General features: G+C 38.2%; 1 protein-coding gene across 15 annotated transcripts in view; it reads left to right on the top strand.

Moving 5' to 3' along the window:
* Window positions 1-25,349, top strand: part of SULF1 (sulfatase 1) — a 127,991-nt gene extending 102,642 nt beyond the window's left edge. For 14 of the 15 annotated variants that reach the window (XM_017731242.1, XM_017731234.1, XM_017731238.1 and 11 more), the window contains 9 exons: window positions 8,576-8,792; window positions 11,983-12,229; window positions 13,911-14,007; window positions 14,093-14,187; window positions 14,598-14,663; window positions 15,160-15,332; window positions 16,350-16,492; window positions 16,598-16,721; window positions 22,932-25,349. In XM_017731242.1, coding sequence (XP_017586731.1) covers window positions 8,576-8,792; window positions 11,983-12,229; window positions 13,911-14,007; window positions 14,093-14,187; window positions 14,598-14,663; window positions 15,160-15,332; window positions 16,350-16,492; window positions 16,598-16,721; window positions 22,932-23,755 — 1,986 coding nt within the window. In that variant the 3' untranslated portion in view covers window positions 23,756-25,349. Of the gene's footprint in view, window positions 1-8,575; window positions 8,793-11,982; window positions 12,230-13,910; window positions 14,008-14,092; window positions 14,188-14,597; window positions 14,664-15,159; window positions 15,333-16,349; window positions 16,493-16,597; window positions 16,722-17,615; window positions 17,650-22,931 lie in introns of all 15 variants that reach the window. The other variant, XM_017731248.1, reaches the window with a different exon arrangement.
* Window positions 25,350-25,928: the final 579 nt, after the last annotated feature.

Raw genomic sequence — 25,928 nt, 5'->3', positions numbered from 1 at the left:
TCTTTCCCAGATCACAGTTACCTTATGAGGTCTGGTGACTGATAGGCTGGGTGTCCCCAATGTACTGCTCAATCCATTATTTATAATCAGTATCAAATCCATAGCCAAACACACATTTTTGTCCTCTTAGAAAAATTACACAAACCACAATTTTTTCTAGTTTTCCCAATAGGGTAAAAAAAAGAACCACCCTCCCAAAATAAGGACTGTGAAGCACTGTGTTTTAAGTTTCAGCTCTTAGATTGGATGACTCAGCAGTGAAGCCCAGACATGGGTCTGTTTATTTTATGGGCATACATCTCCTACCATCTGCTCGGCACAACCTGCCAGTTTGTGAACAGCAAAGGTCTGAAACTTGTAAAGATCCATGGTCTTCTGCCAGCTCCAATGAACACTGACAGTGGGCAGAACAGAAAAATGCATCATGCTGCCTTTTTGGTATGACATGCACGCACATGAACTCACTCTGTGCTAGACAGGTATAACATTTTAGCCACACCTTCCATGTGCTCTCTTTTCATGCATCTCAGCTTTAGAGATGCATAATATTGTGTTTCCTCCTGAGGAGCTGTGTCCCAAAACTACTCTGAGGAAATAAGGTTTATTTGGAGAAAATGCCTGAAGACTGTACAGCGAGATTTTAGTTAGATTAGGTCTCAGAGTATTTTACAGTGATCTAAGGCTTTACGGGTAGTCACTGGAGACATGTTGCTGAATCCAAACATCAGCTCTGTGGTAAATGTGCAAGATTCTTCTGGCTCTGCTCCAAAAAGCATGTTATGTAGCCTGTACTCCTATTTCTCACGTATTCTTCACCCTCTAAAAACCTAGCATAAGAATTTAATTTTATTATTGATATTCATATTTATCAAATTATCATATCAGCATTCAGTTGAAAGCACGTCTATTTGTCATAATAAAAGAATACTTGCCATCAATCAGCTTACAGATAATATTGTAAAGGAAATTAGAATGGGACTTATTAGGTGTAGTCTGGTTTGGCTCAAGTATCTATGCTCTCATAAAACAAATATCACAGACCATACATTTGTATAGGTCAGCTTTATGACCAGCTGCAGAGTATGAATAAAAACACATATGCTGGTAAGAGCTGGCCAGAAGTGTCAGATGGCTGGCCAGCCACTGACAGCCAGACCCTGAGCACCCACTAAAACTCAACTAAAATTATGCTATGGCACATAAACATCACTCATGGATTCTCCAGATTCCAGAACAACCTCCTGATACTTGTAGGAGTCAAAAGGCACTGGTGATCAACCTGTTTTACCAGAGCATTGATTCAGAGCTGTCTCTTCTTTGCCATCTCCCCGTTGATACCATCTTTTCTTAGTAATAATTCAGTGGAGTATCTATACACTGACTTAACTGGAAGCATATGTGTTTGGGACCAGTTATGTGCTTAAAACTAAGTGTGTGCTTCAGTGCTTTTGTGAACAGCTCTTGTAGCTATTCCTCACTTTAGACCCTGCAGAGTCATCCCTCATAGCTGACAGAATCATGCCTGCAACTTAGTTGCTCAAGAATTCGTAGGAATTTCCAGAAATTATGATACGTCTAGTTAAAATATCAGTCTGTTTATGAGTTAAAACCAAATATGAAGATAAGTTCCTTTATCTCTAAAAATAATCTTTCAAGGCATGGTATTTCATACTTCAGCCTAAATAGTTCACATTTCAGCCTAAATATTTAAGTTTTTATCAAACAGAGGGCAGCTCTTCCCAGATTTGACAATTCTTTAAATTCAAGCAGTTCTTAATCGGAAGTATCAAGTCTATTCTGGATAAAATCCAGAGATGTTCCAGGAAGATCACTGGATTCACTGGTTTCATCTCTTTCAATGCACGACTGTGTTCAGCATTTTCACAATCATCTTACTGGTGTTCTCTAACAAGAAAGACTTTTTGGTAGAATGGCACCTTTTTTAACAAAGCTAACTCTTTAAACATTTCTTAAAGTAATTCTGTGTACCAAAAATGTCTAGACAGAAAACATAGTTTACGCAAGAATTATTTTTAATGCTTTCTGTAGTACTCCTTTGTGGTTCTCTTTTTGCACAGTTTCCATTTTAAAGTATCCAGTGAAACAGAGTGTCAGGTAAGTCCTCTGCAAGTTAAATGTATATGACTCAATACTAACAGATTGGTATTACTATTTATAGCTAAAGGATTAAATTTATCCTTTTCATTGGCTCCTATTTGTTTGCACCTGAAAGTGGATATTTATTGGATAGCAACAGAAGTCTCTTGATGTTGAGCCTGTAACTACAGGCAAGTTAATAGATTTGGTAGAGAATGCTATGCAGGTGAAATATTTGCTGTCTTGACCTAGGTGTCTACGTTTCTAGAGCTGACAAGGCAGGTCATGCATTTTTTATAACTAGAAAACTGCTAGAACTGTGACACTTAAAATCAATCTTCTCTATACAGCAAGAATGCAAAATTGTGTAGTCTGTAAAATTCCTAGGCAATTTTTTCTTTCTTTTCAAAAACTTGTGAAGTAGCTCAAAATTGCCAATTTTTATATAGTTATTCCTGTTATCCAGTGATTAATTCCTTCATTCCTTTTTCCCTCCAGTTCTGTCCCTGTGCATTTATCTGAATGTATTTCTAAAGCCTGTCATACATTTCTGCCCATATTGCATCAGCTCTTATAGGACAAACTTTTTCCCTATCTGTTGAACCACTGACCATTGCATTTCTCAGGAACACTTCTCAGGGGCTGAGCCTGTATATAAATAACCATCTTTGAATGTATTCATGTTGTCAGACTCCGGAGCATGATTCAACAGAAAGTGGTTCAGTTATGAGAGAGTGGTACAAAAATTGGGATCTGCCATTACAGGCAGTATCAACTCAGTTCTAAAATGGAGGAGGAGATTTTTTTTCCACAAAAATGCAGCAATTCCAAATTCCCTGAGTAAACCTGGCAAACTGTCCCTGTTAAACAGCTGCATTCATGTGCAATGTTCAAGTACTGCTGAGATGAAACAACACAGATCAGTATTTCCAGGGGCATTTAGGAGCCTTGGTCAGGACCAGGGTTCAGTTCTGCTCTACGGGAAGGCATAGAGGAGATGACCTTAGCCAGTCAACATTTCTCAGTATTCAGGTCCAGTTCAGCAGAAATGAACTGCTGCTACTCTGCACTGTTTACCATAGACAACTAATTACAGGGCACTTTTCAATATGTTGTGTGACATGGCCTCTTTTAATAGCCCAGAGAAAGCAAAAGCAAGACAGTTCTGATAGCAGTAGTGCAGCCCTGAACCAGACTCCTTTTCCAGCATTATCACATCAAGTTCCCTGGCACTGCCCTGGATCTGGTTACTGCTAGTGGAGGAAAACGGTACACACGTATCCAGCCCGTGATGGTATTTCCATCTAAACTGTTTTCAAATTTAGAGCATACCTTTCGAAACAGGAAAAAAGGGAAATGAGATCTTGAGGACATGTTTAAATTCATGAGGTCTTCATTTTTAAGGTCTTATCTTAGCATTCCCTAGGCTGAGCAATAATACTCAAAGTCAGTCATACATTACAAAATTGAAAAAGCACCTGTAAAAATATTGCTGCTATGTTATATTTCCGGTTGCGTGTTTTTTGGGGTTTCATAACTTTGTGATAAAATCTGACAAGGTATTTAACACTGATGTGTCTACTGCAAATACTAGATGTTTACATTTCATAGAAACCTTTAGCTTGCCTACTGTTGGGACACTTTTCATGACTTGTCTAATTCATTTCCCCTCTATATAAGGGGGCAGCAACTGTCTCAAATCCATCACGGTCTATTAACTGCACAAAGCTGATTTGAAGTCCTGTCTAAGTAGCTATTTACAGTGGAGCACGTCACAATGATTCATTCTGAATGTATAGTTTTATGCCTTAATTATAATCAGTAATGAAATAGACTTAATTTTAAGGCTGTGGCACAGCTGATTAATACCAGGAAATTGAGACCCCAGGTAGTTATGAAGTCAATTGGTGTTGTCTTCCTTATGTAGCTCTCAGTCACAACTGGAGCCATGCCAGTAGCAAGGCAAAACAAAACCACCAAGTACAAACAATCCGTTTTAACCAGCCCATGTTCTACCCTTTTTCTTTGAAATATTTTTATGGGGATAAACTTCTACCCCCAGAAGAAAATTCATCATGCTAGTGCCATTATCCAGGGAAAAGCTCCTGCTGCAGTACTGTTGCAGTGCTTGCCTCAACCCTGAGGAACAGGCACAGGTACTTACATGCTTTAACTTCAGGTTTAGCAGAGAGCAAAGCAGCTTAACTTCTGAAGGATAGGATAGGATAGGATAGGAAAGGAAAGGATAGGATAGGATAGGATAGGAATATTGGTTTAATCTCAGCCAGCAACTAAGCCCACGCAGATGCTCAGTCTCTCCCCCACCGGTGGGATCAGAGAGAGAATCAGACAAGTAAAAGTTGGAAAACTCATGGGTGGAGATAGAGTTTATTAGGGAAAGCAAAAGTAGTGCGTGCAAAGAAAGCAATTCGTTCTCACTTTCCCAGGAGCAGGCAAGTGTTCAGCCATCTCTGGGAGAGCAGGGCTCCATCACATGTAACAATGGTTTGGGAAGACAAATGCCATCGCTCCAAATGTTCTCTTCTTCCTCCTTCTTCCCCAACTTTATGTACTGAGTATGATGTCATATGGTACAGATATACCATATCCCTTTGGTCAGCTGGGGTCACCTGTCCCAGCTGTGTCCCCTACCAACCTCCCAGGCACCCCCAGTCCCCTCACCAGCATGGCAGCACAAAAAGCAGAAAAGGCCTTGGCTCTGTAAGCCCTGCTCAGCAATAACAAAAATATCTCTATATTACCAATCCTGTATTCAGCACAAATCCAAAACACAGCCTCATAGCAGCTACTGTGAAAAATTAACTCTTCCACAGCCAAAATCAGCACAATAGGATAGGACAGAACTATTTCTGTTGGAAAGGACCTGCAATGATCACTGAGTCCAACTGCCTGGCCATTTCCATGGCGTGTTGTTAACAGTAGTGTCCAAATGCCTCTCGAACATTGACAGGCTTGGGGCAACAAGCCCATCTCCAGGAAGCCTGTACAATGTTTGGCCACTGTTTTGGTAAAGAAATGCATCCTTATGTGTAGTCTGAACCTCCCCTGGCACAGCTTTGAACCATTCCCATCACTGGATCCACATCTCCCTCTCTGCTTTCCCTCCTCAGAGAGCTGTGAGGAGCAATGACATTGCCCATCAGCCTGCTTCTTTCAAACTGGACAAACCCTATGTCCTTAGCTGCCAGTCCTTTTACAGTTTTACCTCTCTTAAGGTCCTCTGCAATTTGCTGCCTGGGGCAGGGAAGGCACTGGGAAGAGCTGGCAGCCAGCACACACAGACCCAGCCAAGGCTCCAAGTGCATGTGCAGAACAAACCCTGCTTGGTTCAGGATGGCTAGCAAAGCTCCTCCCAGTGGGGTAAGTTCCATCAGCTTTCAGGTGCGGGGTTTCAGGTGTGGAAGCATTAAAGATCCTCTCTCACTTTTGCTTCCCCTCTGAACCTAAATTGAGGAGGAATGTGAACTGAAGGTGGGGAACTGAGGTGAGAGGGAAATAGTTGCTGGAGGGTAGGTGATGAAATGAGGTGAAAGAAGGAAAAGGTGAGTCAGTGACGAGGAAAAAGGCTGACACAGATGAAGTTTCACAACATGACTGAAATGATGTAACAGCTTGTTGCAGCCAAATGTCAGGGTCTTGGGTTTTTCTCTACTATTAGTTTAGAATTTTTAATTCTGAGTTAGTTTTCCTTTCTCCTACTGAGGTGAGAATAAATCAGTGCAGGGGTCCCTAAAACAGCATGAAGACAGAAGCAAGAACTGTCCTATATTCCTATGGCAACAGTGAATTGTTAGATTGGCTTAGGTGTCTTGTGAAATATCACCGTAAGAAAGAATATAAACATGGGGAAAATAAGAAAACATATACCAATTAAAATTTAATGAAGGGATATTTAGTTTGTGTATATGCTAATAGCATTATTTAATTGATGGAGAAATGACAATCCAGAAACCAAAACTAATAGTCCTGAACTTAAAAGAATAGTTTGGTATTCATAGTGGGAAAGAAGGTAGAAAACAGGGGAAGGGAAGGGGCAGTGCATTCAGTCAGAATCTTCTTTTATGTGCATTAATGCATTTTATAGATCTAAAGATGAGCAGAAGGACCATTATGACAACTGTGTAATGCATGCTCAGTGCCTGATTACACTGGCATGGGGAGGGATTCAGGAAAGTTAGACTGAAAATTCCATCTTAGAACTCTAAAACATCTTTATAATGACACTTTTAAAGTAAAATTTAAAAAAGAAAAATAAAAGAGGAAATGAATCACATCTAATCCCTGTTTTAAATAGGGAACTATTATTGGCTTGTACTAGACACAGAGCGTTTTGTTTCAGTGTTAGTCATAATACTGTTAAAAATGATCTAAAAGGTTATTGAAGCCACTCCTACAACCTCTTGCTATAATTAATGCTAGACAAAGAGAATACTTATTCTACTTTAAAATGCTGCTTTTGAGACTCTTTAAAACTAGTGCCATATGTTTATAACTGTAACACATACCAAATAAACACAGGAACTATAGTGGTGCAGTCAGCTCTTGCCCTGTAACAATCATCTCTTGCTAAGGGAGGAAGAGTGCACATGCTATTCCAGAACATAATCTGCAAAACTTTACAGCTCTTGGACACCTTTTCTCATAGAAAATTACATTGTCACCTGTAGATATACCTTTACACTGAAAGTCTGGGCATGAGTGTAATTTCTCTGCCAGCCGTCAGACTTGGTCAAATTAATGTCCTTTTACACGTGGCGTACTGTTCTGAGATCAGTCATGCCAATCCACAGGAGGATCTCAGCATGGAATCCATCTTTAACTCAGCCCACATGTTAGGCCAGAGAGTGCTCTCATGGTGCTGTGGTTCAGACCCACATCAGCTCATTCCTCAGGTTATCAGGTCAGCAAATCTACCTGAGGCTTTATTTTCTTTCTCCGTTCTTCAGTCAGCATGACAGCATCCCCAAAACAGGCCAGAGCAGCCATTAGTTAATGGAACTTACCAAAATAGGTATGCTCTGATATTAGTGTCCATTTCAAAAATTAAGTTGGAGACTCCATTAGGACCAGCATCCATCTGTCTTCTTATTATTAGTGAGGCAAGAGAAAGCTACTTATTCTATTCAGTCATGGGAACCAAAAAAAGGACACATTGTAGAGAAACTTTACTGAAGCTGCAGCTAAAAGGCTCCAGTTACCAATAGCATTATTGAGTTTTGTTCTTTGCAATATCCAGCCAAGCTTAATTGCTTTGTATGCAAACTCTGGTCATTGTGGCTCAAGACACAAAAGTGAACAAAACTTACTGAGTAATATTCATTCATGGTTGTATTAAAATTATAAATAAACATAGGTATTTGTAGTTCTCCCTATTGTTATTCAGACTACCACTGACTTAAAATCTTCACAGACTTCTTATTTTATGTAGTGTATCATGAGTGCCATGTATGGCAAGCTTTGGGTATGGGCAAAGGAGCTCTGATCTCTATGCACCTACCCATGGTTTTTTTTAACGACATTTAGGTTTTTTAAGACAGTGTGATGTGGAAAGGAATTAAAGTCCCAGTTGCTTTTTAATTTGAAATGTGAAGGCAATGGGATCCACTGGAAAAATCCACCTGGAATCTTCCATCTGGTTCAGTGATGTTGATAATTAAGTCAGACAGATACTGTGCAGACAAACAGAAAAAACCTCTGTTTCCTCTCATTCTCCCACACTTGCTCTGATATTCAGCACACATACAATGCTTTTTACAGGTACTCCTTCCAGACCTTTTCCTCCCAAGTCTCATATGAATCTCCTGACTTATAAATCCGAAGGAGTTTATCCAAGATAATTTCTTGTTTACTGTCCCTAAGGTTCTTCCCCTTGCTTGCACCTGCTGGCTGTAGGGAGTGGTTTATGTATTTTTCTATAGATTACATCCACAATTTGTCCTTTTCTTTCCAAAAAACTCTACAACTGAATCAGTTCTTCATCTGTGGGTTGGGGGTTTTTTTATTTTCCCCAAATCATGCTAGAAAATCCAAGTCACAGAACAAAGAAAAAAAAATTTTTTTTCAAAGAAAAAAAGTTGGTGAAAACTGCCCTGCCAGTACTCCTTGACTCAGTAAATTAAGGCTTTTTACTTGCTCTTTTCAGGGATGTGTGTAGTCTAGATACTCTCAATTTATATATATATATGTTTGTTTGTTTGTTTGTTTTTTAATCTAGGTTGTATTTTTTTAATGCAGATTTGAAGTGATTTCGTTCAAGCTTATGTTTACCTAGCATGAGAAAGACATTGGGAATAATGTGACTGAATTTGTGCCCTAAAACATTTCCCTTCTCAGTTTGCTGTTTAGGGGACAGCTTAAATTTTAAAAGAAATTTACCTTTCTCCTTTTACTATCCACCTGAAAGCAACAGGGGTTTGGAAGGCTGCTGGGAAATCATCTTCATCTCTCTCTCTCACAGAAATGGCAGTGTACAGAGGATGCTTCTGGCAAACTCCGAATTCACAAGTGCAAGGTGTCCAGTGACATCCTGGCCATCAGGAAGAGAACCCGCAGCATCCACTCCCGGGGATACAGTGGTAAAGACAAAGACTGCAACTGTGGAGACACTGATTACCGGAACAGCAGGGCCCAAAGGAAAAATCAAAGACAGTTCTTGAGAAACCCTAATGTGCAAAGTGAGTGTTATTTGATCTCTTGGACTCTGAGGCAGAGAGCAGGGGAAAATGGCTAGCAGAGCATTTTCCTACCAGAGTGCTCTTGCTTTCACCTTCATGTCTAATGAAGATGTCCGTAATTGGTAGTCAGGTTCTACGTAATTGCCTCTGTAATGAGTACCTAAAGTGGGCCGAAAGATGGAGAGGGACTTTTTACAAGGGCGTGTAGAGACAGGACAAGGGGAAATTGCTTTAAACTGGGACAGAGCAGGTTTGGGTTAGATATTAGGAAGAAATTCAGTATTGTGTGGATGTTGAGGCCCTGGAACAGGTTGTCCGGAGGAATTGTGGATGCCCCATCCCTGGACGTGTTCAAGGCCAGGTTAGGCAGGTGGAGCTTTGAGCAACCTGGTGTAGTGGCAGGTGTCCCTCTCACGGCAGGGAGTTGGAACTGGATTTTCTTTTAGGTCCTTTCCAACGCAAACCGTTCTGTGATTCTAATCGCATCAATAGCAGCAATATTTATCCTTTGGATCACGGGGGGGAACAGCCTTTGGGCTGCGGGCGGCCGTGATGCTCTGGTGCCACCTCCCGCGCAGCTCAGACATGGCAGCCCGGTGGCCTCCGCCGCGGGCCGGGGCTCTGCTTGCCCAGGCGGCCGGCGCAAGTGTTTTGTTGCCTGGTTAAGGCTGAATTCTCGCTGTTTGGTAGTGCCCTGCACACATTTGCCCCCCGAGGCACTGCGGGGCTGCTCTCGGGCTGAAATACTGCTCGGCTCTCGCTTCCCTTCTCCCTTCCCTGCGCGTCCGGAGCGGGATCCCCGCAGGGACACGCGTGAGATCACAGTGTCCTCTAGCGGAGCGTGTGCTGAAGGCGTAGTACAAGAGGGTTTGGGAACTGTAGCACTTGGGTTTGTTTCTGCTAATGATTTCTACAAAAGAAGCCTGTTATTTTAAATGGAGCACGATTTTTCTTTTCTCTGCCCAGCAATGCAAGTGAATTTCTGTAGCTGTAGCGATAGAAGCAGAGCAGGATTTTAGAATTTGTTGAAGAGTAGGCTGTATTCTCCTGCTCTTTAACTAGAGTACTAGACTGGAGAATAAAATAAAGATGGGTCTTTAAAATAAGATGATAGTAAAGTCATATGAGAAACAGAAAAGTTAGAAGGTGCTACACACATGTCTAGCAAATAAGAAAATAATGGCAGTATCATTCGAAATATTTCCTGATTTAAAGCCTCCCCACTCTGGATGTGAACAAGAATCCCTGGTATTCTTTGTGCATTCAACCACAATATTGTCTGTCTTAAGTTGTCTCATTGTTCAGCCTAAATACTATCTTGATCTAATTTCTTCCATTTATTTAGTGTGGTCTAAGGAGCCTCACAGTGTGTACAGGCAGACCTCTGCTGAAAAGTGTACATGCCACAGACTGCCAGGGTGATTCTCAAACTGGGGAATAGTTCCCTCAAGTGATATTTTCATAGGGAGATAACTTCTGTGTACCTTGGAAAGAAGTGCTGCCAAGGAGTGCACCAGCAAGGGCTGAAAGGGGATTGCAACTGGAGCAAGTTACTTGGGGAGAGGAAATAGGGAAAGGATGGAAAACATCTGAAGGAGGCATCAGAAAAGTTGCTTTTTTATGCTTTAAATCTTGACAACACTTTTATATCTCTTCCCTTCTCTGCCTCCTCCAAATCAGCCTTAACACTCCTCTGAGTGGAGCAGGGAAAGATTCATAATGATGACATATTTTTAAGGGAATTACTAGTTCAGGCCTGTCTTCAGATGACACGTGCATGAGATGCTTATACATTCCACCCTTTCAGTCACTTGTTTATTAAGTAGTATAATCAGAGGCTGTTAAATGCAAGAAATTGTCCCATCTGACCCTGTGAATCTTTCTACATAATTTTATTAAGGAGTAGTATGGTTACAGATCAGGAAGATGCTTTGAAACTAGTTTTTCTGTTCATAAAAATAAATGTCCTCATTGCCTTGATTGAGACTTTTTCCACCTGACAGCAGGCAGTTGCTGAAATGGTTTAGGACATGGTGGTTTGAATGAAAAGTTCAATGATATCTTTATGATATTTTAAAAGATTCTTGCAGGAAAGGTTCCATGTGAGTCTCTCAAAGACACATAAAAACTTCACTAGAACTGACATTGCCTGCCAAAGGCAGTACTTTCCTACAGCTACTGTTTTCTATTGCATAAATTAGTGTTAGGTGACATGGGTGTGCTCAGCATAGATGCAACAGATGGAAATGACCTACAACTGACATTTACAAGCTTAATTTTGTGTGTCTAGAACTCTCTGTGTGTGGTTTTGCTAGACAGGACATGCTTTGGTGTGGTATTGACTGTTGGTTTTATCAGCTTGGTTTGGGTCAAGTGCATTTAGCAAAAGAAGTAAAAAGTGTGAGTGAGATCTTTCAGACTGAGCCCAAACACAGGTTTTCTTGTACATAGAATTAAAGACCCCTCGAAAGAGTTTATTTCCTTAGTTAGTCTTACTCACATACACAGTAACCAAAAGAGCTGTAATCCTACTAAGGTCAGGGGTAAAAATGATATAATAAATCTTACTGTAGCTCTGCAATGCAGCAACGTTTTGATGGTCTATGACTCATACACATAAATACAGGTGACATGCGTGTCAAAGTATATACATATACACATGTAGATACATACAGATACTGATATCTGATGGACTCTTACCCTTTAAATTCTTACCCTTAAAAAGGAAAAGGTGTTAATCTTTTAAAATTACTTTTTATTCTAAAGCATACATCAAATATGTCACATGCCAATTTACAGGTGGTGACCTTGTTTCACAGTACTGAATGATTTAATTTTCTAAAGTGGTTTCTAATCCTGTGGTCTCTGATTTTTTTTAGTGTCTCTTTCTAGATATCTGATTTCTGAGTAATGTTTTCTATGTGAAGATACAGATACCAGCTGTGGCATAAGGTCAGACTAACATGAAATGCAAACCTTGAAGCAATCGAAATTTCATGCTGCTCATGGAAGTGTGGGCCACAATGTATCAAAACATCATTAAATAAGTTTCTCTAAAGGCACAGAAAAAATAAACTGGTTTTACTGAACTGCATTCTTCTCTTTGGAATATGTTTTCTGTTCATGGCACAGGTCATGTATATACCTATATATGTATTATATTGAACTGTGAATGTTTCTTCTGCTTCAGAATACAAACCTCGATTTGTTCACACTCGCCAAACCCGGTCCTTGTCTGTGGAATTTGAAGGTGAAATATATGACATAAATCTAGAAGAAGAAGAGCTACAGGTGTTAAAGACCAGAAGTATCACCAAGCGTCACAATGCTGAAAATGAGGAAGAAGCAGAGGAAACTGCTCGTGCTGCTCGTGACACAATGGTCGCTGATGGTACTGATGCTATAGGTCAACCCAGCTCTGTCAGAGTGACACACAAGTATGATTGCTTTCTCTATACGGCTTTTTTTGTTGTTTCTTAGAAAAAAATCTTCATTTTCTGATTTTTCTCTTTCTCCCTCCATGTCATATTTAGGAACTTGAAACTGCCAGCACAGATTTCAGATAAACCTGAGCTGTATTTTTTAGGAAGTGAAATCATTTATATGTAGTATGTGTATTTTAAATGGAGGTCTCTAGTTCAGGTTTTATTTCTGAGGAGGAGTAGGCATCTGCAGAGGGAAATTCATTCTTCATATCAAAATATGTATGTTATGATGGATTAATCACCCTGTTAAGCTGATGCTCCTGCTGTTCATTATAAAGTCTAGACTACCAGTTTAGTATAGAGGCCTAAATCTGAGATGACTGAAGTTCCACTCCACACGAGGAAGATTAGGTCAGTTATATCATGTTTCTTAATCCTTAGTTGTTTGCAGCCATTAACATTAGCTAAGATACATTAGACCTGTTTATTCAAGATACACTAAAACAGAATGAAAAGGTGCAAACATCTCAAATTAATTTTTAGTTTAAAAATGTTAATATGATTGGTTTGAAAAGCCAGGAAGACGCAGGCAACAGAAATCTTTGTTTAATCTCTTTTATTATATTTAAAACATAAAAAGATTTTCTCTCTTTTCTTCTTTTTACATTTTTTTAGGGAAACACAAAAGTTAGTTTAGAACAGTAAAAATTATCCTTTCTTACATTGATAATTTCCAACCATGGAATTAATAAAGCTGTAAATAATTTTCCAGAAAAAAGGTTATTATTTCTCCATAAACTGTTTTGACCTTTACAGAACAGTATTGCTTTCAGAATTCTTTGAGTGAACAAAAAACCAGCATAGGATTACATGGGGAGAGATAAACATCTACATCTTTTTTTCTGTTATTCTTCTCAAAAATTAAAAGAAGGGTTCTGATGAAGCAGGACCCTAAAATAGTTCTATCTATAAATAGGTATTTCCAACTAAGGCATTTCTGCTTGTCAATATGATGACTTTGAAAGCCCAGCCTGCACTCTGCTGGATTTTCTATCTCAGTCTGCTGCCTCGGTCTTTCTTGTGCTTTTTTTTCCTTTTGGTAGAGCTGTTTTTTCAAACACTGTTGTGAATGATTTTGTCCTTACAATGTCTTTTAACTCAAGTTCTCTGTAGACTTTTTGTTTAACCACCTGTTTGAACTCCTTCCTCTAACTTTGGTTCTTGTTGGTCTTTACTGATTATATTGATCTTCAGCCCTCTGGCTGTATGTTCTCCTCTTGAGTGTTTTGCCTGCTGGGAAGATGGGCTACACTCATGTGGCAAGAAGAATAGATTTCTCAGCAGCTGGTGGTTAAATAAACAATGACACATTTGATTAACAGGAGGCTTTAAATTCTTAACAGATTTTTACTTCAGTTTCAATTTCATTTCTGATTGATTAAGAATGTATTTCATTTTTTGCTTAGCAGGCACAGACCATCTGTCATGGATGATGAAGTTTTTTTCCAGAGAAACCAGATCAAAGCAATTGTTATTATTAAGTCAACACAGGAAGAACTTGTAGATTTTTTTTATTTACTAGCAGAATATAAAAAATAATTGATTAGGAATGTTGGAAGAAAGAGAAAAAATGGGTGGGCAACTGGGAAATGACTGACCTTCTTTTTCCTATTTCTTAAACTCACATCTACAGATGTTTCATTCTTCCAAATGACACTATTCACTGTGAGAGGGAGCTGTACCAATCTGCCAGAGCCTGGAAGGACCACAAGGCTTACATTGATAAGGAGGTAAGAGGTATTTTAAAATCTCAGTGAAGTCTTTACACTGATAGCTTTTCAAAGAATAATTCTAAGTCAGAAATATTCTCTGCAGATCGAAGCTCTCCAAGATAAAATTAAGAATTTGAGGGAAGTTAGAGGACACCTAAAAAGAAGAAAACCAGATGAATGTGATTGTAGTAAACAGAGGTATGAGAGATGGCACTAAATACTGAATGCTACACTGATTTCTAAGGCTTATGCATTTTCCAGGGGTTTTGAGATGGAAAATAAAAGAACAAAGCTTTATTGATATTTATAACCATTGTAGGCCCCTATTTTAATTATATATGGGTAGAAGCTACTGTGAACCACAAGAAGATAAATTTTAACATTTTAAGATTAAAAATGTTTGCATTCTACTAACATGTTTGAATCCAGTTGTAGTTCTGCTATAACCTAGCATAGGAACACACAGATATAACTTTGGTAAATGAAGTGAAAATTGTGAGTCATTCTGTATAGTTCCTTAAGAAAATGCCAACGATAGTATATTTCTGTTTTGGTTTTGTGTTGAAAATAGTTTCATGACTTAATAATTCCTAAAATTTTCCCTGTAGCTATTACAACAAAGAGAAAGGGGTAAGGGCCCAAGAGAAACTCAAGAGCCATCTTCATCCCTTCAAGTAAGATTGTTATTAACCTCTCATTCTCACAGTTAGCTTTTTGGTGACTAGAGAAATACAGTTTTGGGGATTTGGGGAGGTTTTTGGTTTGGGTTTTGTTGGGTTATTTGTGGAGAGAAGAAGGGACGAGCTGAGGGGAAGAACAGGTCACACTTGGTAAGCTATCACAAGAAACCTTCAGTAGTTTTGGACCAATTTGTGAAAGTTTATGGACAATATTTCTTCAACCTGTTGATAGAAAAAGGATGAAAATAGTATTATCAAAACCAGATCAATATTATTTTTTAAAGATCCAGTGAAACCTAAATGCAGCAGTGCATCTTTTCTCATGCTCGCTGAAGAGAACACCTTATCTTAACAGCTGGGGAAGCTGAGCTAGAAGGTCACTTTCTCATCCTTCTGCCTTTATAAAATCCAGAAAGATGTAAAAACTGCTAGCTCTTAGCAGGTAGAACGAAGTTCTTAGTCAGACATACCCAACTTCCTCTCTGAACAGAGAAGCAGCACAGGAGGTGGATGGCAAACTGCAGCTGTTCAAAGAGAACCGGAGACGGAAGAAGGAGCGGAAGGGGAAAAGGCGCCAGAAGAAGGGAGATGAGTGCAGCCTGCCTGGGCTGACGTGCTTTACCCATGACAACAACCACTGGCAAACAGCACCATTCTGGAACTGTAAGTCTTATGGCAAAATGCAGATGTGATCCAGGCTATCCTCTGCTGTATTACTTGTTTTCCACTTCATGCAATCAAAGAATTATTCTGACCTTTAATGCTGTCAAAAACTTCAGCACATAAAAGGTCTACTTTAATTTTAAAGTTTTTATTTCAAAGTATGTAATAAACAACTTATCGTGACCAAAATGCAGATACTGTCCCTTATGAATTCTTCCTATTACTCCATTTTTTTATGCTAAAATAGTTTCAAAATCACAACTGCATAGCACTTGTGTATATGAACAAAATATTAGAGGTAAAGCATATTTTAAATCTCTTTAAACTTCATGGTATACAGATTACTATTCTGTTGAGACATACTTCAACATTTCTCAGTATTCGGCATTAACAAACAATACTTTTCTCATTTTTGATGGTGGAGAAAGAAAAGTGATTGAAAACTTTATTTTCAAAAACTTCAAGATCAGGTGAAAATTAAGTTACAATATATTTGACTTGAAGCTGAAAATTTGCTAAGAACAACTTTTCATTTGGAGAAAGAAATGGTCTCCTAATGGTAATCTGTTCTGATTGCACTGGGATTTCTGCTAATATGTATTCTACATTTTAAAATATTTCTAAAGTAGTCACATGCATGGTTTTTGTTTTAAAGACAACAATTATATTGGCTAATTACTTGTTAACTGTGGAGTAACAAAAAGTTATGAAAAAAATTCTCATATTGCTGTGCATTCTGGTAATGCTCCAGCAAGAGTCATGGGGTAAAAAACGTCCTTTTGACACAGTCCAAAACTTAAAGAAGAGCTAATGTATTATACTACAGTTACTATTTTTATGAAGTCTGTTCAAAACATTGATATTGTTCACAACTTGTCACAGTAACCAAATCTAAATAAATCTTAATAAAAATCTAAGGCAAGGCTAGTATTTTATTATTGCAATTAAAGGTACTAGTAGAAGAAACAAGCATATTATTTTTCACTGAAAACTAATAACTTGTTTCTTTAATTACAGTGGGCTCTTTCTGTGCTTGCACAAGCTCCAATAACAACACTTACTGGTGTTTGAGAACTGTTAATGACACCCACAATTTTCTCTTTTGTGAGTTTGCAACTGGCTTCTTGGAATATTTTGATATGAATACTGATCCCTATCAGGTAAACCCCTTTTCCCGTTACAAAATGTCGTTCACCAGGCTCCTCTAGGGTTTTTTTTAATTTTTGTTAACAAGTATCATTTCCCTTCATTCCTCTCTTTCTCAGCTGACCAATACAGTTCACACAGTGGAAAGAGGCATTTTGAATCAACTCCACATCCAGCTGATGGAACTGCGAAGTTGTCAAGGTTACAAGCAGTGCAATCCGAGGCCGAAGGGACTTGAAACAGGTACAAGAGAAATAGAAATGTTTATTTCCATTTTATTAATTTTTTTTTAATCTACTTTAGCTCAAATTGTATCCATGAAGTGTCACTCTCCTAAGTGTTGCTCTGAAAAATTTAGAATTATCCATATACACCATCCTGCACATCCACATGACCAGGAAACTTCTTTGCAAGTTTGCACAGGTTACTCTTGCCGTCTTGATGTTGATGACAAAAACCATCATTTGACAGAAATGCTGCAGAAGGGAAATCGTTATTGGAGCTATAATGGCCACATGCAAATCTTCACAGCTATAACTCTTTTCTCCATTGCAGGCTTTATTTCATCAGCTTTTGCCTCCCAGTATTGGGTGAGGTGTTAAATCCAGTGTTTATTTCAAATGCTGTCTGCCTATATGAACAACTACAGGTTCCCTACCAAAACTGAGACTTCAAACTTCTAATCAGCAGTAGTCTTCTTCATTTTTGAAGAAAGCAATATTTCTTTACAAGAGTCTCTGGGTAAAAGAAAAGCTGGTTTTTTTACTTCTTGTCTCTGGAATTCGTTGCACTTAACTTTGGCTGATTGAACATTGTGATTTATTTTTTTTCACAGGAATACTCTGTTCTGCATAATTTGTGGTGTTGCATCTTTGTATCTCTTTCTACATCTACAAATGTTTCTCCTTTTTACAATATCTAATTGTTTGGGGGTTTTATTATTTTTGAAAACCTGTGGGTTTTCAGTTCTTTTATGTAAAACTTCCAGGAAGTCTTTGTTGGACTGCAGCTCTGTCTTTATTTAACACAGTACATTTCTTTTTAGGAATTAGATGCTGTGCATGGAAAACTACATTTTGAATGGTTTTACAAGTTCTAAACACTAACAAAAGTTACTCTTGTATTTTCCTATATCAGGAAATAAAGATGGAGGAAGCTATGATCCACACAGGTATCCACACTTTTTTATTCTCCTCAGCAGCTTCTTTCCAAATAATTGCATGACTCCAGTCCATTTCAACTAATGTCTGTATCCTGCCATGTTGCACACAGCATAGCTTTTGATGCATGCACTTTCTAACTACTCTACATTGAACTTGGCCATTGTTTTTTAGATCTACCATTCTGCATTTAACGTAGCTCATTGTCATAGCAAGACTTCATACAGCTCATATTTCATGCCTGTACTTCTTAGATGTTTGCCCAAGGAAAATTACCCTGAAAGAACCACCTCTTTTGGGTTGCTCTTATGTTATCCTGTTGATTTTGGATGGGTTGGAGGTGTTTTTCTGGTTTTATTTAGTAAGTCTTCACAGCTGTTTTTCACATGTAAACCAAATATGTTTACAAGCCTTTCTGGGGTACAAAGAACCTAATCAAACCTATGGAAGCAAAGCAAAATCTTCTCACTGGCTTTAGGAAATGTTGGCAGATACCGCTTTAAGCAAAAGCAGTGCGCAATATGAGCAGCCTGTGCTCAGAAGCCAGCAGGAGACTGTTCAATATAAGTGTGGCAGAAAAATGAGGCTCCTTTGGGCTGAGACCAGATCAGACAAGCATGAAATGAAATTTCCTAAAAAGGTTGTATTATTTGAACTGAGGAAAGGCAACAGGTGAGGGTTTTTATATCTAAAAAAGTATATGTAAAAGGCTTGAACCTGAGGAATACATGACAGACAGCTCTTCAAAAGTATATTTTTCTTTTTAAAAATATACTTATTGTACCTACATGTTTATCATGCAGAGCCCTGTGTCTCCTGGTGGAGAAACCAGTCAAACATAACATAAAACCCTGAAGATACTGAAAAAAACTGCAGGTCTTAACAGTACTGCGCTCGCTGCTCATTGAGCCGTACTTGTCCTCAGGGTGAAAAACAGATTAACATCTGTGGAGTGTCATATTTAGACTGGGCTCCTTTTCACAGTTTATCATTTTTATACATTTTCATCTCTATGCACTGTAGAGGAGCAGCTCCTGATACACATTGCTTACTTGAAAAGTAAACAAGGGAGTCCAAGGGGTGTACAAGTCTACATAAAATGTTTTTCACAGGGTCTTCTGAAAGGAACCTTGTCATTAGCTTCCAGCAGTCAGAGAACAATTAAACTAATGTATTTCAATGTACAGATCTCCAATTTAAGCAGCAAAATTTTGTTTTGCAGCCAATTTTGTATTTTTTCAACTGAGTTGTTTTGGGATATAGGAAAATGATAAACTTACGTTTGGTTTATATCCCACTGTTTGCATTGCTCATTACAGCCTGGTGGGAACTGGTTACTACAATGATAGAAAGTAATCCCTGTAATTTTAACTCTTTCATTGGAAGGCATCCTTGTAAGTAAGCATTTCTCATTTTAACTACAGATCTAACAGAAATGCCATTTTTGAATTGTAGGATTGCCTAAAATAGTAGAGGACACAGGATTAATCCTTAAATTATATCTTCCTACACTGTTTAGTAACAAAAACATTTTAACTTCTGGTACCAAAGAACATACGATAAACATTTTACTACTGTGATAAATAGCAGGTGTGATACAACACAAGCAATATTGCTCTGTGCTATGACATTCCAGACACCCAGTTATTCTATTTACACAGATGCCTGGGTTCAACATTTTGGTTCAAGCCCCATCTTGGTGGAGGGTGTTTTTCTTTTCTTAAACAAAAAAAACCAAACAAACAAACAAACCAAACCAACCAACCAAAAAAAAAAAAAAAAACCCAACAAAACAGAAACAAATCAAAAAATTAAATTAACAAACCGCATTTATCAGGCATCATTAAAACAATCTACTAGAGGATCCTTTTCTTGCTCCCTGCAGGGAAACAAATGGAATAACAACGGAAAGTCATCTGAACTGCCCCTTAGGCTTCCTTCAGATCATGTAGATTCTGCACTCTGACCTGTTTCCAGTTCAAAATGCCCTGAGTTAGTAAAGCACAGCCTGTGTTGCAGTAAAACACTGGGACAACAGGCCCATGTGGAAATAGCCAGTACAATGCAGTTTGCTTTACACAGAGGGAGAGAGAGCTTCAGCAGGGAAGAGCTGGTGTCACCTCTGTCCTTTGATGGACAAAGTGTGGCTCTGCAGATGTGGTTGATAACATGATGTGTCAACTTCACATTCCTCTCTCCTCTCCTGCTTGTCTGAAATTTTTCAAAGCCACCAAGAATATGATTGTACCCACCTATCTTTAGTCTCAAAGGAGACGTATTCAAATCTCTTCTTAGTTTTGAGACAACACAGGCACAGAGCAGATCATAGAGGATGCCAGGGTAGGATAAATGGAGAGTAAAGCTTAACTAAAGCTTGATCTAAAAATGAAAAATCAAACAGCAAAAAAATTAGTAAGTTTTGTTTTGAACAGATAGCAACAATTTTTTCTCTTTTGGATCCATATCATAGCTGAGAAATTCCAAAATGTTGATCAAGGAACCCACTGCCGTGCTGTTTCTCAAATGTAACTCATCTGCACTTTCCCGTTTTGTACCTATTTGTAACGAAATTTCTTACAGGGGAAAAAATCTCTTCTTTCCTCTCTCCTTCCCTCTGTATGCTTTGATTTCAGTGGGAAACTTTCCACGCTTACTGCAAGTTGTGGAATTAAACCGTGAGGTAACTTGCTCAGTCAACCAAAATAGCTCTAGGACTTTAAGACTTTGCTTCCCTATTTGTTTAACATGTATGAATACAAGTTATCTCTGTCTTCAAACAAGCTATTTTTCTCTGCTTTACACAAAGATCATGGAACAATTCCCAGTGCTTTCCCAGCTGTGAAACTTCTCTGAGATTGCAGAAACAGTGCCACGTTTAGAGGGAAAAAAATAGATCCAGAGTGAAGGACCATGTAGCTCTGACTCAGACTTTCAGCTGTTTTGTAGGAATACAGCAAACTCCTTGCTGATCTTACTCCTGTGCAGTACAGCCCCATTGCCCTGCTGCTGAGGTTCCTCAGAAACCCTGTTCCTCTTCACTGGTCCCCAGACTTTCCCACTTCTCAACCTGCCACCGCAGCTCAAGCCTCTGTCCCACTGCTGGGGATGGGCAGCAGAGGCTCTTCTGAGCCCAAAAGCACCTTTCTGGCTGCTGCTTTTCCCCCCACTCCCCTGGTGTATCCCCAAACCTGTTACCAGTCAAACAGCATCACTTCTTTTTCAGTTCCCTGCCATAATATACCAACCCACTTGACTGTCCCTACAACAGTTTGTTTTCCTATACAGGCTCTGACGTGGCAAAGAAAAAGAAAAAAGAAAAAAACCCCTACCAACAGAAGTAAACCAGAAAAATTTATATATTTTTGCACTTGTGTTGTGGTTAATATCTTAGAGGGTTTAATGACTAAATTCCTTGACAAAGCAGCCCCCTGCCATGATGTTTTCTAGGGCCCCTTATGCCTCTAAGCACTGGAATAGTAAATCTTCTTTCTTGAAACCTCTGTGGTATTTAATTATCTTTTGTTTCAGGAAACAAATTATCCATAATTTGACTTATGAAGATGGCTCTCATGTGGCCATGCTATGATTTCATTTCTCTTGTCTACTTCAGGAAAGAAAGAAGATGCTCTGTCATAATTGTTCAAACAAATCCAAAAAGCTTGCATTTCTTTGTGGAACAGGAAGATTGTCTAATGTTTGCAAAAAAAATATTTCTAGAATTTCATATTAAAAAAATAAAATACGTAGATTTTATGTTGTGAAATATTTCCAGTTAAGAGCAAAGATTCAGGTGTTTTCAAATAAGGAAAGTGGTCTCCTTTTGGTGGGAACAGAGTAAGGCCCCACATTGTAAAAAAATCTCAAGGGTTTTTTCTGACCATAATGGTATTTTTCTGACTTTCCATGTGATGGACTAAATATTGGAGAAATTCTTTTACTGTGAAAACCCAAGCTAGTAAGAAGCAAAGAATGTAATCTGTGATAGAGAAAAGTTGTATCTTCTGTTCCACTTAAGTAACGAGAAAGGGCAACTTGGAACACAAATTAATGGAGATGCCAAGAAGCATCTGTAGGATGCAGGGCTCAATATAGATGAAGATTTGAGCTCAGTTCACACAGTTGGACTATAGCCATTTGAAGTTCTAAAGTAATTGCTACTAGCCTACCTGCCTATACAATTTTCAGGAAGAGAATAAATCATTACCAATGAATTAATTACTAAAGATTGCATGCAATATCATTTATAAGGACAAAATTGTCACTTTCCCTGACAGACATTTTCATTGCCTGATTTGTCTTTCCTTGTAGACCACCTTGTTGATAAAATCTTATCAGTGAATCCAGTCTGCCCAGTGAATTAAATAAAATAATGTGTGACTTTTCAGTATAAAATGGCTTCACACCACAGTTGATAATCTGAGTCACTATAGTTACTGTAGCAAAACTTTTAAATATTTTTGAAATGGGATTCTTTTGTGTCTTCACATTTTCTGGCTGTGATCAATAAAAAGTGCAGCTCCGTTGTTACTTATAGACTCATATCTATGCCCTTTATTTACTTACTATTTGAAAAGGCTGTTAAGATACTTTTGAGAGCTTTTTTTTAAAAAACAAAACCTTAAGAAGGTTCTCTGTGTATATTTTAACACTATTTCACAAAGTGGTGCAGTCCTATAAATTAATTTGCACCAATTTTTGACAGTTTTTATTTCCCTTAATTTCTCCATGTGAACTAAAATGAACATTAACAAAATAGATTAAAACCCCCTTTGGCTATCATTTACTAAATCAATGTGTCTGGTTAGTTTGTAGATCATATTTTTTAAGCTACCCAGAATCAAAATTCATGTGAGTATTGAAGTTCAGGTGACCAGTGGCTTTCAGATTGGTCCCATCTTTTATATTTAACCATTGTTTGGTTATTGCATATTTTGCTCGAGTGCTCAAGAGGCAAATGGATTATTTGTGTATTGAAACACTTTTCCTACCTGGAAATATCAGAGGAAGGACTTATCTCTGAATGCCATCACAAAGCCCCATTAGACCAGATTCTGTTCTTTTTTTACTCAGCCCAAGGATGTAGCAGGAGACAGGGGGGGTTCTTGGAGCTGTGAGCATATCCTAGGCCAGAACCATTCATTTGATGACAGAAGAGGTGGAGCATCTTACACTTTGAGCTACCTACTTTATGAGCAGTGGTGCTTTCAAGCCAGTTGAAGTAGAGACACACGTGGAAGATTTGCTTGCACCTTTAATAGTGTTCACCACTAGGCTTTATTCTTTCTTTCAACAGAGGACAGTTATGGGATGGATGGGAAGGCTAAGCTGCCCAATTTCACTGGCGACATTGACTGGCAAGGACTGGAAGACTTGTACAGTGTGAATGAAAGTGTATATGAATACAGACACAACTTTAGACTTAGTCTGGCTGACTGGACTAATTACTTGAAGGATGTAGATAGAATGTTTGCACTGCTGAACAGTTACTACCAGCAAAATAAAACAGACAAGAATAACACTGCTCGAAGCAACGGGGATGGGGACGAATCATCCACGCTGTTCACCCTGGTGGAAATGACTTCTGCCGAGGAGTCCAGCGGCCTGACTGCAGAAGAGTTGCAGCTTATTGTGCCAACAGACTTTGCAGCCCTTGCTTTGAGCACGGTGAATTTAAGTCAGGAGAGGAAACTTGAATTAAACAATGATATTCCTGAGAAAAGTAGTTTGAATGATGCACACTGGAGAAATAGTCATCCAGCTGAAAAATGGATGGAGGATAAAGAATCGGACCGTTTGGATATGGATTTCAGTGGAAATGGCTTGATAGAGTTGGAGTCCCGGCATAGCTTCATGCTACAGCCCATCAGCATTCCTCAAAAAGACACTCATCAGGACAGTGACACTGTGGAAGATATATTTGAAGATCAAATGTATCTTCCCATGAGGTCTGATGAACCCTTTGTTCATCAGACTGTGAACATATCCATTAGGGATTCACCTGTCAGTACCCAGGAAGCAGGAACTTTCTTAAAAAAAACCAAACAGAGTCTTGCAGGAGAAAGTTCACAAATCCTAAATGCAGAGGGCAGTGCCTCAGCTCCACTGTCCTTGGATTAGATCAAGTTGTAAACCATTAAGTAAGTTCTTCCTTTTCTTATTAGCAAACTAACAAAGGTAATCATGACAACTGACATTCCACGTTTATTGTAGATATGTTTTGCAGCTAAATTGAGCCCAGTTCAGTATTTGTGCATTTTTTTATTCACACGCACTGCTCTCACTGTAATTCTCCACACTGGGAAGCAAGATTTCCAGTTTTCCATTAAAAGAAACAGTGTTAACTTTCAAATGCAGTAGCACCCTATCTGAAAGCTAAAAGCTATTTCTTTGAAGAGGACACTCAAGTTACTTTCGCTATTTCCAAATGATCCCACCATGAATGAGTGTTTCAGTTCACCCAATATCCCTGCATAATGTCTTCTTCATCAATTATTTTAACCACTGGCAATTCTTAATGCCACGCTTTCAAGTAAAATGCACTTTTAAAATCTGTATGCCATACCATTTATGCATCTAATACCTTACAGTTTCTTAGTTTGCTTGTTGTCTTGTGAAATTGTGAAACCAATAAACAGACTGACCTGAAAGAGGTAAACACCATGGATTGTGGAAAAAGATTCTTCAAATATTATTTTAGCAAAAATATTGCATGTTTTTGTTGCTTTATTAAATCTACTCTCAGAAAGGTATGGCTAATGATTGTTAACTGTAGAAGGATTTGTTTAAATTGGATTGTTTCCCTATATGTTGATATTGCAGAATTAAAATTCCATTAATTTTTTTGACCTTTTTTTTTTTTCTGATACTGGTAGAAAGGTTTACATCAACACATAAATATTTTTGTCACCCCGCCTGATTTTTATTATTCTCAACAGTATCTTGAAAGCATTATTATAGTTTTGAGTCTTGAATTCCTTTTTTGTTTTGAATAGGCATTAAAGGGAATGATAAAATCATGTTAGATTTCCATTATTTTAGACACAAAAGGCACATGAGAGTAAACAATAGTAGTTTAGTAATAATTTTTGTTGTTGTATTCTAAATTTTTTCTTGAACTTTACCGAACATTAAATTGTATAAACTATAATATGAAAATGACTCAGAAAATCTGTTACTCAAAACTTAACATTGTCCCTTGTTTTTTTTATAAATTTCTAAATAATTATGACAACAGCAACTAAAGAGAATTACCTCAAACAGATGTAATTCCACAGTGTCCAACTCATGGGTGTGTTTCCTACCTGTTACATGTTATTTTGTGTAGTGAATATTTTTTGGCTATTGCAAGCACTGCAGGTTAAACTTACATTCATTACATTGTATTTTAAGTGGAAACTTTTTAAAAAGCAGATTCTTTTAGTAGGATTTTAATAATTTTAAGAAGCAGTCTTTTGATGGACTCTGTAAATATGTTAAAATTACTAGTTCTTTATCTGATGTATGTGTCATGGGCAGATTGATAGAAAAACGTATTTATGGTCCTGAATGATGCTATTTGTACATAGGTTTTAAGTTACTAGGATACAAACTGTGTTTTTAAATCTTGTATAATATTTCTGTGATACTTTTATAGTACAATTCTGGCTTCGGGAAAGTCTAGAAGCAATATTTCTTGAAATAAAAAGTGTTTTACTTTACCTGCTTCAGAGAAGTCCAGATGATCCAGTTTCCTTCCTGAATAAGTTTTATTTCAAAAATATGTTAACAGTTTCAGTTTTAAGAATCCATCCACATTAAAAACCGGTAACAAAATAACACACAACATTCTGTTAGTTATAAATTATTCCTGGAGATGTGAGTAATGTATATTTTTGTTGTTGTTGTTTAAGGCACGCTGTGATTTTAGTTTTTTTAATTCCAAATTCATCAAATCCTTTCTTGCTTGAACTCCATGCACCGAGCTGCACAACCAGCAGTTCCCAGAAGTAACGCAGTGTTTCATGGAGCCATGCCTTGCTTTGCTGCTTTCTCTCCTCACTGCACAGCCGTCCCTGGGACAGCAAAGCACTACAGACCAGACATGCAGGGCTCACCAAGAGTGAACCACAGATCTCTAGCCAGGAGTTGTGTCTCCTTGTACAAGAGTCAGCATGAAAAAGAATTAAGCCTTCAAGGTAAACTCTGTCTTACATGAACTCTATGTTTGTTCGATGGCCTGTGAAAATAAGATTACCTTCATACCTAAACTCAGCCTCTAAATCTGTGCTTCTTGAACTCTTCTTTCTTTTAC

Source organism: Corvus brachyrhynchos, unplaced genomic scaffold (assembly GCF_000691975.1).
Source record: "Corvus brachyrhynchos isolate BGI_N302 unplaced genomic scaffold, ASM69197v1 scaffold633, whole genome shotgun sequence".
Taxonomy (NCBI): domain Eukaryota; kingdom Metazoa; phylum Chordata; class Aves; order Passeriformes; family Corvidae; genus Corvus; species Corvus brachyrhynchos.
This window is presented reverse-complemented; position numbering and strand designations above follow the sequence as displayed.